Consider the following 14296-nt stretch of genomic DNA (forward strand, 5'->3'; position numbering starts at 1 on the left):
TTTTTGTTATTTTCATTTTTCTGCCCTCCTCTTCAACTAAGGCATTAAGTCAAGCAAAAAAAACAGCAACAATCAAAATTCAAAATATCAACGACCATATGAAAGCAACAAAAGGCAAAAGCAACATGTTACTAAACTAATATTAAAATACACACATGCACACTTACTCATACATACTTGTGTATGTGTGAGTGTGAATGTAAAAGTATATAAAACTTCTATAATTCCAGGAGAGACAGGCAAAGAGTTAGATTTGAGTTACTTGATATTACAATGTTCATTTTCAAGAAGAACACAACAACTAAAAATTTACGATTTTTGAAAACATACTTAGTCTTTGTACTAAAGACTGTGTCTTTAAACTAAAGACTCAGTCTTTAAACTGAAGACTCAGTCTTTAAACTGAAGACTCAGTCTTTAAACTAAAGACTCAGTCTTTAAACTAAAGACTCAGTCTTTAAACTAAAGACTCAGTCTTTAAACTAAAGACTGTGTCTTGAAACTAAAGACTCAGTCTTTAAACTAAAGACTCTCAGTCTTTAAACTAAAGACTCTCAGTCTTTATATTAAAGACTCAGTCTTTAAACTAAAGACTCTCAGTCTTTATACTAAAGACTCTCAGTCTTTATACTAAAGACTCTCAGTCTTTATGCTAAAGACTCTCAGTCTTTATACTAAAGACTCTCAGTCTTTATACTAAAGACTCTCAGTCTTTATACTAAAGACTCTCAGTCTTTATACTAAAGACTCTCAGTCTTTATACTAAAGACTCTCAGTCTTTATACTAAAGACTCTCAGTCTTTATACTAAAGACTCTCAGTCTTTATACTAAAGACTCTCAGTCTTTATACTAAAGACTCTCAGTCTTTATACTAAAGACTCTCAGTCTTTATACTAAAGACTCTCAGTCTTTATACTAAAGACTCTCAGTCTTTATACTAAAGACTCTCAGTCTTTATACTAAAGACTCTCAGTCTTTATACTAAAGACTCTCAGTCTTTATACTAAAGAATCCCAGTCTTTATACTAAAGACTCTCAGTCTTTGTACTAAAGACTCTCAGTCTTTATACTAAAGACTCTCAGTCTTTATACTAAAGACTCCCAGTCTTTATACTAAAGACTCTCAGTCTTTATACTAAAGACTCTCAGTCTTTATACTAAAGACTCTCAGTCTTTATACTAAAGACTCTCAGTCTTTATACTAAAGACTCTCAGTCTTTATACTAAAGACTCTCAGTCTTTATACTAAAGACTCTCAGTCTTTATACTAAAGACTCTCAGTCTTTATACTAAAGACTCTCAGTCTTTATACTAAAGACTCTCAGTCTTTATACTAAAGACTCTCAGTCTTTATACTAAAGACTCTCAGTCTTTATACTAAAGACTCTCAGTCTTTATACTAAAGACTCTCAGTCTTTATACTAAAGACTCTCAGTCTTTATACTAAAGACTCTCAGTCTTTATACTAAAGACTCTCAGTCTTTATACTAAAGACTCTCAGTCTTTATACTAAAGACTCTCAGTCTTTATACTAAAGACTCTCAGTCTTTATACTAAAGACTCTCAGTCTTTATACTAAAGACTCTCAGTCTTTATACTAAAGACTCTCAGTCTTTATACTAAAGACTCTCAGTCTTTATACTAAAGACTCTCAGTCTTTATACTAAAGACTCTCAGTCTTTATACTAAAGACTCTCAGTCTTTATACTAAAGACTCTCAGTCTTTATACTAAAGACTCTCAGTCTTTATACTAAAGACTCTCAGTCTTTATACTAAAGACTCTCAGTCTTTATACTAAAGACTCTCAGTCTTTATACTAAAGACTCTCAGTCTTTATACTAAAGACTCTCAGTCTTTATACTAAAGACTCTCAGTCTTTATACTAAAGACTCTCAGTCTTTATACTAAAGACTCTCAGTCTTTATACTAAAGACTCTCAGTCTTTATACTAAAGACTCTCAGTCTTTATACTAAAGACTCTCAGTCTTTATACTAAAGACTCTCAGTCTTTATACTAAAGACTCTCAGTCTTTATACTAAAGACTCTCAGTCTTTATACTAAAGACTCTCAGTCTTTATACTAAAGACTCTCAGTCTTTATACTAAAGACTCTCAGTCTTTATACTAAAGACTCTCAGTCTTTATACTAAAGACTCTCAGTCTTTATACTAAAGACTCTCAGTCTTTATACTAAAGACTCTCAGTCTTTATACTAAAGACTCTCAGTCTTTATACTAAAGACTCTCAGTCTTTATACTAAAGACTATCAGTCTTTATACTAAAGACTATCAGTCTTTATACTAAAGACTATCAGTCTTTATACTAAAGACTATCAGTCTTTATACTAAATATTGTATCTTTATACTAAAGAGAGTGTCTGTGGTATACATACAGTGTGTTTTATTGCAAACTTCTATTTAAAAGTTAAGACGGTTTTTACGAAAATGAGTAACAGATTTGCTTGAATATAAGTAAGTAAGTAAGTGTAAGTATGTAAACTCTACTCTATGTATAGAAATTTAACTAGATTAATTTCTAGAATTTATAGTCATAGAAATTACTGGCTCTCAGGGGTCTTTTTTGCACAGTAATAAAATAAAATGAAATTTATCATATTTCAACATTTATGTACAATATATTCATTCGTAATGAAATTGGATAAAAAAGGAAATTAAACATACAAACCTACATAAATATTTATTAATAATTTCATTTATAAATATTTAAAGAGTTAAATTAAAAAAAAAATAATAAATAAAACTTAATTGATAATTTGTGATTGGGTGTGAGTGTGTGTGAGTCCATTTTATTGCTGGTCAATTAATAATTAAACCATTCAATTATATTCTCGCTTCGTATTCACAAATCGATGGCTTCATGATGGCACTCATGACCTCATCTAAAATATTAAATGTCCTGTTACAAGCATTTAAGGGTTGTTTAACCAATTTTCGCTGTATATTTTATTTAGTTTTGTTTGAAATGGAGTGATTGTTGATACTTCTTTTCGAGCAGGAGAGTAGGTTTGAAGTGGTAGTGGGGGGAGAGCAAACAAATTTTGTTTAGGATACAACTCCTTTAACTAGATGTTTTATAAAAACACGCCTCTGACCTAAACTAACATGTGGTCGAACAAATTTTACTTTGCATGCTTAGAATCAAAAAACAACAACAACATAAGAACCAAAATAAAAAATAACGGAAAAAAAGCAATGAACCGTTAGCTAAATGCCAAGCAAACACCTCGTAACTGAACACGAACATTTCTAACGGTCTACAGCCAGCAAATGGTCATTTGTTTTACTTCTACTTAAAAAAAAACACAGACGAAAAAAAATGTAAGCTAAAACTCAACCATCAAGTAAAACTAATAAAAATATATAGAAAAATACAATATTTAGCCAGAAACGAAGGTAATGAGTGGCTAAATGCAAAGTAAAACGCGTTTAATGAATTTAGTCACTAAACAGCTGCGTGCTTAAACACGTCTTTTATATAGAAACCAAAACAAACCAGATATTAAAAATTTAAAACTAAAAAAACTTAAATTTATTTAACACCAAATACTTATTTTTATAGTTAAAAAATAAAGAAAATAAAATTAAAGTGTTAATACCAAAAAATCGTTATAGTTTAAAGCTTAAATCTCAAACTTGAAAAAATACAAAGAAACAAAAAACAGAAAATAAAAAGGAAATAATGGGTTGTGCTAGTAGTACGCCAATGATACAAACAACCGGAAGTGAAATGTTAAAAGCAGCCACACATGTTGCCTCAGATGCAACAAAAACTGCTGAAGATGCTGTAGAAGGTAAAAAGAGACGTACAAAAATAAAAACGTCCTGCTCAAGCATGCCTTCACTTGCAGACAAACATTGTCAACATGTGTACGGTATTGTGTGGGTGTATGTTTGTGCTTTCATGATAAGACAACAACAACAAAAATAAATTTGTGTAGTTTTTAATAGTTCAAGACGAATTTTTTATACAGTTTCCTACAAAAATGTAGTTTAATAATAATATCCGCATGAAAACTAAAAACAAAAAGTTGTGACAAGTTTCTCAACTAAAATTAAAATAAAGTTTTATGATGCACTTTAAAAAATATTTCAGAGTTTTACAGTGGTACCATTCGCAAAATGGATGCTTACAAATAATGCTAGATAAACAAAAGTTGGATTTATGCCAGTCTCACCCCCCCCAGTTTAATGAATATTGGTAAAAAAAATCATCCTGAAAAAAATGTAGGTAAATCGGTTGGGGTTTAAGACGTGTCGGAAGCCACCTGAAGGGGAAAAATTCAATTTTTTCAGTTTTTGTAAAAATGTTGCCATTAAAAAATTACTTTTGCAATTTAATTTAAAAGAATAGAAATGTGTACATAATTGTCGTTCTAATGAGACATAAAAATCTGAAATTGGTTAAAAATGTTAAAGTCATTAAAAATTCCCCAGGCCATTAACGTGACTCAGGCTACTAGAACAAAAAATGTAGGAACAAAATTAACATACATATTTTGTGCCGGACTTAAATATTCACACAGCATACAGATTTATCTTTAATCTTCCATATTTTTTAAACGAAGGCCACAACATTCGTACGGGTTTCAAAAAAAATATTTATTTACGTATAAGTTATTGAAATATATGGAAAAACTGAATATAAGTTGGCACATTTCAGAAAAAAAATTTAACTAATGTTTCGAAGTTCGATTTTAAGGGGACAAAAATATTCACACAGTTTCTTATTTATAATAGGAAAATAGTTTTTTAATAGTTTAATATTTTGTGGATAGCCTATCTTTTTAATGACTTATTTTAATCGTCTTGGCATTGAATCGACCAATTTTTGGTGACATCAGCTCAAATATTTTACCATTCTTGTAACAGGACTTCTTTAAGTTGAGTCTTACTAATAATATGGTACTTTCCTACACGTTCGGCCAATTTATCCCACAAATGTTCTATGGCATTCATGTCAGGTGATTGCGGAGGAGTCGTGAGAATGTGGGGAACATGATGGATTATTCATATTCGGCAGTTTCATCATGGGCAGTTTGATTGGGGTCATTGCACTGTTGAAAATAGAAACGTTCCCAAGCTTTACTTTTAGAGCGCATTGTAGTAGGTTTTCTTTTAAAATATTAAGGTACACTGTTTTGTCCATTGAACCGTCGATCAAAACTAAGCTTCCTACACCAGATGCAGCCATACAACCCCACAACATTACCCCTTCTCCACCATATTTCACAGTGTTTACTACATTGTACTTTTCCAATTCAGTGTTTGGCCTTCTCTAAACTGTTACCCTGCTGTTCGATTTCCTTACTGTTATGAATTTCTAAGTACAACCTATTCAGAATATTATAGTCCAAATAATTCTAAATATACTTTGAAAGTTTTATTAAAATGGGAAAACATTAAACCTTAAATCGTGAAGGTCAAAGGTCAAATTTTTTAATATTTGGAATTTCTAATGGAAAGATAAAGCGAAACGTTATATATTTTTTGGGTCGATTTTAATGAAACTTAAGAAAAAATTTAACATTTATAATAACAGCACAAATTTCAAAATTTAAAATTAATAAAAATGTTAATACAATACAGTGGCTCCAACGCATAATCGGACAAGATTTTGTCTAATATAAATGTGCTCTAAACTTACATTCCACAAAATAACTCAATTTCGAAAACCCAAAATAACTCAATTTCTTGAGATCAACACATAATCGGACAAAGTAAAATAGGTATTCCAAAGTGTCCGATCAATATTTAGTTGCATATCCTTTGTTGTCTAGAATGGCCTGTAATAGCTTTATAATCGACACTTCCGGCTCTATTGAGTTCCATGCTTCTAGTAAGGACTCTTCTAGCTGAACTAATGTGTTACTTTTTATATGATGCATTCTCCTGCCAAAGATATTCAATTACATTAAAGTCTGGAATCTGTGCAGGAGGTTCTATATGTCTGGAACTATTATGGATCAACCTTAGCTAAGCAACACTTGATGTGGGCTCGGGATCGTTGTCTTGAAAAGTATTTTGAAAATACTTCTCCATATTGATCATTCTGCAGGTCGATAATAGGGTTTTTATCCCGGGAATTTCCGGTACAAATTTCCTGGGAATTTTGCCAATTTTTCACTACCCGATTCCCGGGATTTTTAGTCGGGAATGCCGGGAATTAAAAACTGACGAAAATACATAGAAAACAAGTTAGAACTCTATTTTTTTTTCACCAAAAAACAGTGAAAAGTTTTTTACAATTTTATGCTTATATCTCGGCAATAATAGACCGCTTTATTATTTTTTTGGGGCATACGAAAGTATGCAAATTTAAAAAGTGAATTCATTATTTATAGAATTTATTTCTTATTGAATCATTCTAATTTCTTTAAATTTCTTCTTCAAATCCATAACAAAATAGCTCCAAAAATTTATTAAATGATTAAGGGTCATTATTCACTATAACGGCAAGTTGTAATAATGACCCTAAATTGTTCTTCAATTCAAATTTATTACAAAAAGGCTTAAGACAATCTTTTAATTAATTAATTTTGTAAATGATTTGATTTAACAAAAATTTAATCATTAAAAGTTTGAATAAATTCTATTATAAATTAAAATTAATTCAGTTTAAACAAAGGCTTTGGAATGAATCTAAAAACTAAATATATTAGCAATGGATTTATGGAATGAAAGGCTGATATTCTTTAATTATGGATTAAGATTTTAGTGAATTAAGTACAAATTTTATTAATTAATTCGAAGCTCTGATATATAATTATTATAACACTATGTATTGATATAAAAATTCGCTATACAGTATCATTATATATTTCGGGAATAGCCGGGTACCCGGGAATGTAGAAAAAAACTTCCCGATTCCCGGGAATCAAAAAAGGTAGGAAAATTAAAAACCCTAGTCGATAAGCATGTTAACAGTCAATTTGAGTTTCTTGACGTGTTTCCACAAAGCGGACTACTTCAAACATGCATTAAGTTCATCGGCTGGCGTTGACCGTGGAATCATTGGCATGGTTTGTTCAAAATCATCTGCCAAATCAGCTTTGGTTGTTTCGTAAAGCTTGCACCATTTTATCTAATGCCTCCAAAGTACACTCATCCCAAACGATGAGTTTGTTTTGCTGCAAAACTTTGGAAATCATTCTATTCTTGGAAATTTTGCGTGTCGGATTTTCATTGATTTGCATATTCAGTTGCAACTTGAGTGCTACTGAAATTGAGTGCAACTGCAATTCCTAATGATGCAATTGCAATATCATTCTGCAAACGTATCGTTGCTAAAATCATCGTGACCAAAAAAATGTTTCCAGTTTCACCAACAAAAATTCTTCCAGTTTCATATTTTACAACTATCATAAGAGTGTCGTACGCAACAGTGGACCGTTTGTTCGAACTTATTACCTCAAGGCATCGCAATCATATTGTCCCAACTATTGATTAATTGCGTCCTTCATAGGATAATTTCTTGTTCGAAATCATCAAGCACAAGCACTCAATTAATATCAAAGCCTCCTTGTAAATTTCCTCGCTCAGTTGCAAATTTGGATTTGATAAACAAATACGCATCTGATGTAAAAAATATCATTTCAAATGGCATCTTTGTATTTGCTCCACAAATCAGTCAGTTTAATGGGAAGCATGTTGAGCTAATGTTCGTATTTCATGAGCATTTGACGAAAGCACATCATATCCGATGACACGATGACACGACACGATTGACACGATTCTCTATATGTGTCACACAATTCACCATTTATAGTTAGCAAATCTTGGACTGATGTTGGGCCACGAACGTTGACTAATAGCAAACGCAAATAGAAACACTCATCGTTTCTTCTATGGACTGTGTAGATACGATCTAATGCTTCGGTGGAAAATAAATGAGGGAAACCTGGAACTGGATTTCCTTGTTTCGGCGCGGCGGTTAAAATTTCTGTGAAGATTGATTCTAAGTTCGTTTAATTTCATCATTCCGCCACATTTCTAAAAATCTAGTCAATGTTGTAGATGGCAGTTAATCAACTCCTTGTAATACATTCTCTTCAGTAAAGTACACTCTTTGACCATTTTCCAGATGTACGACTAAATGAGCAACAGTTGTGGCCCATTTGAAATTGAATTCTCTCCAATATTTTAAAAAACTTTTGTGGACTATTGACAACATTTTAAAAAAAGTTACCCAAATCGGTGCAGGCCTTCTGCGATTTTAGATATATCGAAAAAAAGTGGGCGTGGTCAATTTTCCTTTCTGTAAAAAACTAAATTGAAATATGTCGAAAATTAAAAAAAAAATTTTGAAATCGGTCCAGCCGTTCTCAACTGATGCAATTACCAACGAACGACATTTGATTTTTACTTCTATAGAAGAATATATGGATTGTCTACCAAATACTTTTAGTTTTGAATCCTTCTTTGGTTGACACTAGTTACCGTTTTCTGTCCTCTTTAAAGTTCTTCTTATAACTGACAAATATTTTTCTATTAATTGCACAATTCTGTACAATTGGCTGGATTATGTTGGTTGAAACATGATTTTGTTATTTCTATAGCATTCAAAATGACAAATGGCTAGTTTAGGTATTTAGTACCTAGATTTTTCAAATGTTACAAACTTTTTAAACAAATTAAATCTGGTAGCAAAATGTAGCCTTCCAATAACATACGACTGACTAACACATCTAAAACACTGAATATTATTTATTTTTAAACATTCCATTGTCTTGTTGTTTTTTATATATTTTTTTTTTTTTAGATTCTATATATTTTCTGCAGCCGTATTTTATAAAGATGTATTGCATGCATTACACACTCTCTCTCTCCCTCTCTCTTTGCCTCATACATTCTAACACTTACATTTGAACATACAAATGTACACAAATAAATCATTTCCATAGCTGGGGTGTATGAGTGCTCGCATTGTTATTGTTGAATTTCAAGTGACAGTTCATGTTAATGTTTTGAATTTTGATAAGGAAAAACATGCAAAAACAAACAAACAAAACAACAACAGCAAGTTGAAAAAAATCACTAAATTGGTATTTAAGACAAGTGCTTTGTTAAAGAAAATATGTCACTGGTTCTACAATGGCACTTAGGAGAAAGGCGGGCTAATTTAGGACTAAAATAATTTATAGCACAATTGTACATACTTATTTAAGATTTAAAAATGTAGGATTTGACATTGTAAAATATTTAAAGTATATGACTACAAAGAGATATAAATGTTTAATTTAAGATGTTGGAAAAAGTATTAAACAAAATTCAATTTTTAAATAGAGAAATTATCAAACTCAACAGTTTTTAATTTTATTAAAATTTTGAATTTATTCTACAAATAGGGTTGCGTATACGTATTAAAATATTACTCATACGATGACATTCATACAAAAGTAGGGCTGATTGCCTAAAAAGATAATGAATATGGGGCATTTCATGTCAAGTGAACCAACTTTTGAAATCGATGTCTTCCGATCGGGATGAAATTTGCACCAAGGTTAGCTCTATTGGATAGTAACTCAGACACAATTTTTCAACAACATCGGTCGAGAACTCTCTGAGTTATAGGGGGTAAAATTTTGACAATTTGGTCAAACAGGGGTTTTTTCTTATCCATGTAACTTATTACCTATTGTTCTTAGCAAAATGTGTCCCAAATAGTATAGATAGCTATTTCTTCGATCTTTCGAAAAAAAATATTTAAAAAAAAAAATAAAAAATTTTTAATATTTTTTTTCCGAAATCAAAAACTTTTTTGACTTTTTTTTTAAATTTTTTCTCTTTTTTTTTTTTTTTTTTTTTTTTTTTTCTTAAAATAAAGTTTAGATATTTTCCTTGAACACCTACTTGGTCGCTTAGTGGGATGCGAGTGGGATATCTATCAAAATAAATATTTTGTAACTCAAAACATAAAATTTTTGACTTTTTTTGCAAAATCAAAAACTTTGTTGACTTTTTTTTTCAAAATGGACCATTTTTTAATCTTTTTTTTTAGGTCAAACAAAAGCTTAGATATTATCCTTGAAGACCCTTTTGGTCGCTTAGTGGGATGCGAGTGGGATATCTATCAAAATAAATATTTTTTAACTCAAGACTTACAATTTTTGACTTTTTTTTTTGCAAATACGATTTTGTTTCCAAATGGGCCCTTTTTTTAAAATTTTTTTTGTAGTCAAAAGAAAGCTTAGGTCCATTCCTTTAAGATATTTTTAGTCCCTTAGTGGGATGCGAGTGGGATATCTATCAAAATAAATATTTTGTAACGCAAGACATACAATTTTTTAATTTTTTTTTGCAAAATCAAAATTTTTTTCCAATATGGGCCCTTTTTTAATTTTTTTTTTTGCTCAAAAGAAAGCCTAGGTCCATTCCTTTAAGATATTTTTAGTCCCTTAGTGGGATGCGAGTGGGATATCTATCAAAATAAATATTTTGTAACAATTTTTTAATTTTTTTTTGCAAAATCGAAATTTTTTTCCAATATGGGACTTTTTTTAAAAAATTTTTTTTTGCTCAAAAGAAAGCTTAGGTCTTTTCCTTTAAGACCTATTTTGTCACTTAGGAAGATGTGAGTAGGATATCTATTAAAATAAAAATGTTGTAACTCAAGACATTCAATTATTGACTTTTTTTTGCAAATTCGAATTTTTTTTCAAAATGGGCCCTTTTTTAAAAAATTTTTTTTAGTCAAAAGAAAGCTTAGGTCCATTCCTTTAAGATATTTTAGGTCCCTTAGTGGGATACGAGTGGGATATCTATCAAAATAAATATTTTGTAACTCAAGATATACAATTTTTGATTTTTTGGCAAAATCAAAAACTTTTTTGACTTTTTTTTAAAATGGGCCCTTTTTGTAATTTTTTTTTTGCTATAAAGAAAGCTTAGGCCTATTCCTTTAAGATGGTTTTGATCGCTTAGTGGGATGCGAGTGGGATATATATCAAAATAAATGTTTTGTAACTCAAGACATACAATTTTTGTGTTAAAACATTTATTTTGATAGATATCCTACTCGCATCCCACTAAGGGACTAAAAATATCTTAAAGGAATGGACCTAGGCTTTCTTTTGAGCAAAAAAAAAAAAATTAAAAAAGGGCCCATATTGGAAAAAAATTTTGATTTTGCAAAAAAAAAATTAAAAAATTGTATGTCTTGCGTTACAAAATATTTATTTTGATAGATATCCCACTCGCATCCCACTAAGGGACTAAAAATATCTTAAAGGAATGGACCTAAGCTTTCTTTTGACTACAAAAAAAATTTTAAAAAAAGGGCCCATTTGGAAAAAAAATCGTATTTGCAAAAAAAAAGTCAAAAATTGTAAGTCTTGAGTTAAAAAATATTTATTTTGATAGATATCCCACTTGCATCCCACTAAGCGACCAAAAGGGTCTTCAAGGATAATATCTAAGCTTTTGTTTGACCTAAAAAAAAAGATTAAAAAAGGGTCCATTTTGAAAAAAAAAAAAGTCAACAAAGTTTTTGATTTTGCAAAAAAAGTCAAAAATTTTATGTTTTGAGTTACAAAATATTTATTTTGATAGATATCCCACTCGCATCCCACTAAGCGACCAAGTAGGTGTTCAAGGAAAATATCTAAACTTTATTTTAAGAAAAAAAAAAAAAAAAAAAAAAAAAGAGAAAAAATTTTAAAAAAAAGTCAAAAAAGTTTTTGATTTCGGAAAAAAAAATATTAAAAATTTTTTATTTTTTTTTTTAAATATTTTTTTTCGAAAGATCGAAGAAATAGCTATCTATACTATTTGGGACACATTTTGCTAAGAACAATAGGTAATAAGTTACATGGATAAGAAAAAACCCCTGTTTGACCAAATTGTCAAAATTTTACCCCCTATAACTCAGAGAGTTCTCGACCGATGTTGTTGAAAAATTGTGTCTGAGTTACTATCCAATAGAGCTAACCTTGGTGCAAATTTCATCCCGATCGGAAGACATCGATTTCAAAAGTTGGTTCACTTGACATGAAATTCCCCATATGTATCTTTTAAGCGACTAATCTGATTGTGAGAAACTATAGGGACGTTTTAGAACAACTCAAGTATTAAAAAAATATATGAAAATTTTAATAATTTTTTTTTTGGTTTAATTGGTAAAATATAATTTTTTCCATATTTCAAAATAAATAACTTCAGAAATGCTTAATAGCGAAATTTTAGCCTACGTTGAACATTGCACAGTGGGTGAATTAAAAAAAGTGGAACTAAATCTGTAACTTATTGTGGTGTATGACTTAAAAATGCCGGATTTTATTCAATTTGTTAGCTTCTAATTTGAAACATTTGTACAATATAAATTTATTCAATGTATTGGCCATTGCACAGTGGGGCAAAATCGAAATTTTTTGGAAATAAATCTGGCATTTATAAATGGCTTGCGTGATAAAATTTGACGTGAAAGTAGCCAAGGAGTATTCGAGTTTAAGTTATTAAAATGGGCCCTACAAATGCTCCAGGGGCGGCGCTATGGGGCTCATAATAGGGTACCTTCGACATGTAAAATTTGTAAACACGTGGCATTTTTTTGTTTCCCATCCGATTTCAAAGAATTTTATATTTTTGGAAAGCGCTAGGTCTTGAAAAAACATACTTGCATGTGCTATTTATCTCTTATAATTTCCTAGTTATAGGCATTTCAAAATTGAAATTTTAAAATTTTGCCATATCTTGGTCCGCTTTTTGAAAAATATAGGGTGCACTTTTGGACCGAATGGACTCGAATTTTTTTTGTTAGTTAGACAACTAAATTACCAATAACATGCAAAAGATTTCAGAGCAATATCAATTACGAATCCAAAAATAACTGATTTTCAATTTAAAAATTAAAAAAATAGTATATTTTTGCTGTTTTTTGGACAAAAAGGTGACTTAACTCTTTTTTTTTTATTAAAAAACAACTTTCTTTAAGAACAATTTTATGTTTTTCTATAAAGTTTCTTTACGGAGAACATTTTGGTATAAAAAAATGTACTAATTTTGGAACATGTCGGCCCTACGCCCTTTAGAAATTGAAAGATTTTTTATCAAAATTTCACATGTTCTTAAATCCTAAAGCAGGGATCAGAAAACGGAAAGCAGCTTTGGAAATCCTGATATGTTCCCTATTTATCCTTAAAGTATTTTGCCAGCCCCGAAGGAAATATGGACCCTATAGGCAAAATTGTAAAAAATACCATTTTTGGGATTTTTGCTCCAATTTTTAGGAATTGCGGGATTGCCTTTGACCTTTTGACAAGTTTTTTTACACCTTGTTATTTAGAATGACAAACTTAAAAAACGCTGAAAATTTCATTGAGTTTTGTTAATAAATAAAGATTTTATTATATATTACATATTCATTGAGTTTCTAAAATTAAAATTTATAGAAAAATGTTAATAGGATTGCAAATATTAGGAACAATTTGATCCACATTCATTCCGAGCTATATTTTTTTGTTTAGATAAGTTAATTTTTAGTCTTACAATTTCAAGTCAATATCTCAATTAGATTCAAAAATATGCCACTTTAAAACTCCGTCCTTCAAAAAAATTGCACTTGTTCATACTAAAAAACAACTTATTTTTAAATAGTTTTTAACATTTGGCCGAGCGTTGTCATGTTAGGCAGCATATTTTGGGCGTTTTTCGGCAAAGTCGCTTCCGATGAATCAGTTGCATTAGGTACATATTCCCTGTGATGGACTAGCCAGATTCCAGTAGTTTATAATAGACCCTCTCACCAAATACAAAGCATTACCTTAGCGCCATGGATATTTGGCTTTGGTGTCGATTTGGCTGGTTGACCGAGCTTCAAATACGATCTCTTTAATTTTTGATTATCATAAGACTCTATTTTTCGTCGCAAGTAATGATTCGTTGCAAAAATTATTTTCTTTTATAGGGTTCAAGCTGCATTTCATGTTAGACAAACAAAATCGTCTTTCAAGATATTTCAGCTTTTGTTCGTATGTCACCAAATTTCCCTGCTTGTAGATGAATCCTGCTACTAGCAAACATTTTGAAATTGCTGCCTGAGTAGCTCCCAATGATTTTGCAAGCTCTTGTGGAGTTTGACATTAATCTTCATGGCGATCTTTGTCTTCCATGTCAAAATTACAATTTCTGAACAGAACAAACCATCTCTCGCATGTTCAAACCGATTAAATACATTTACCTTAAACTTGGATAAGCAATCGGTGTGCTTCAGTTGCACAATTTTTCAAATTAAAGATGTAAAGCAAAACTTCCCGCATATGACGCTTCGATATTTTTGAA

General features: G+C 30.4%; 1 protein-coding gene across 1 annotated transcript in view; it reads left to right on the plus strand.

The window, feature by feature from the left end:
• Positions 1 to 3674: 3674 nt before the first annotated feature.
• The window catches only part of LOC135955352 (uncharacterized), a 29888-nt gene continuing 19266 nt past the window's right edge, over positions 3675 to 14296 (plus strand). Inside the window, exon 1 of the mRNA XM_065505704.1 lies at positions 3675 to 3813. Coding sequence (XP_065361776.1) covers positions 3702 to 3813 — 112 coding nt within the window. The 5' untranslated portion in view covers positions 3675 to 3701. The remainder of the gene's footprint in view (positions 3814 to 14296) is intronic.

The sequence above is a fragment of the Calliphora vicina genome, chromosome 3 (genome assembly GCF_958450345.1).
Source record: "Calliphora vicina chromosome 3, idCalVici1.1, whole genome shotgun sequence".
In the NCBI taxonomy this organism is placed as follows: Eukaryota; Metazoa; Arthropoda; class Insecta; order Diptera; family Calliphoridae; genus Calliphora; species Calliphora vicina.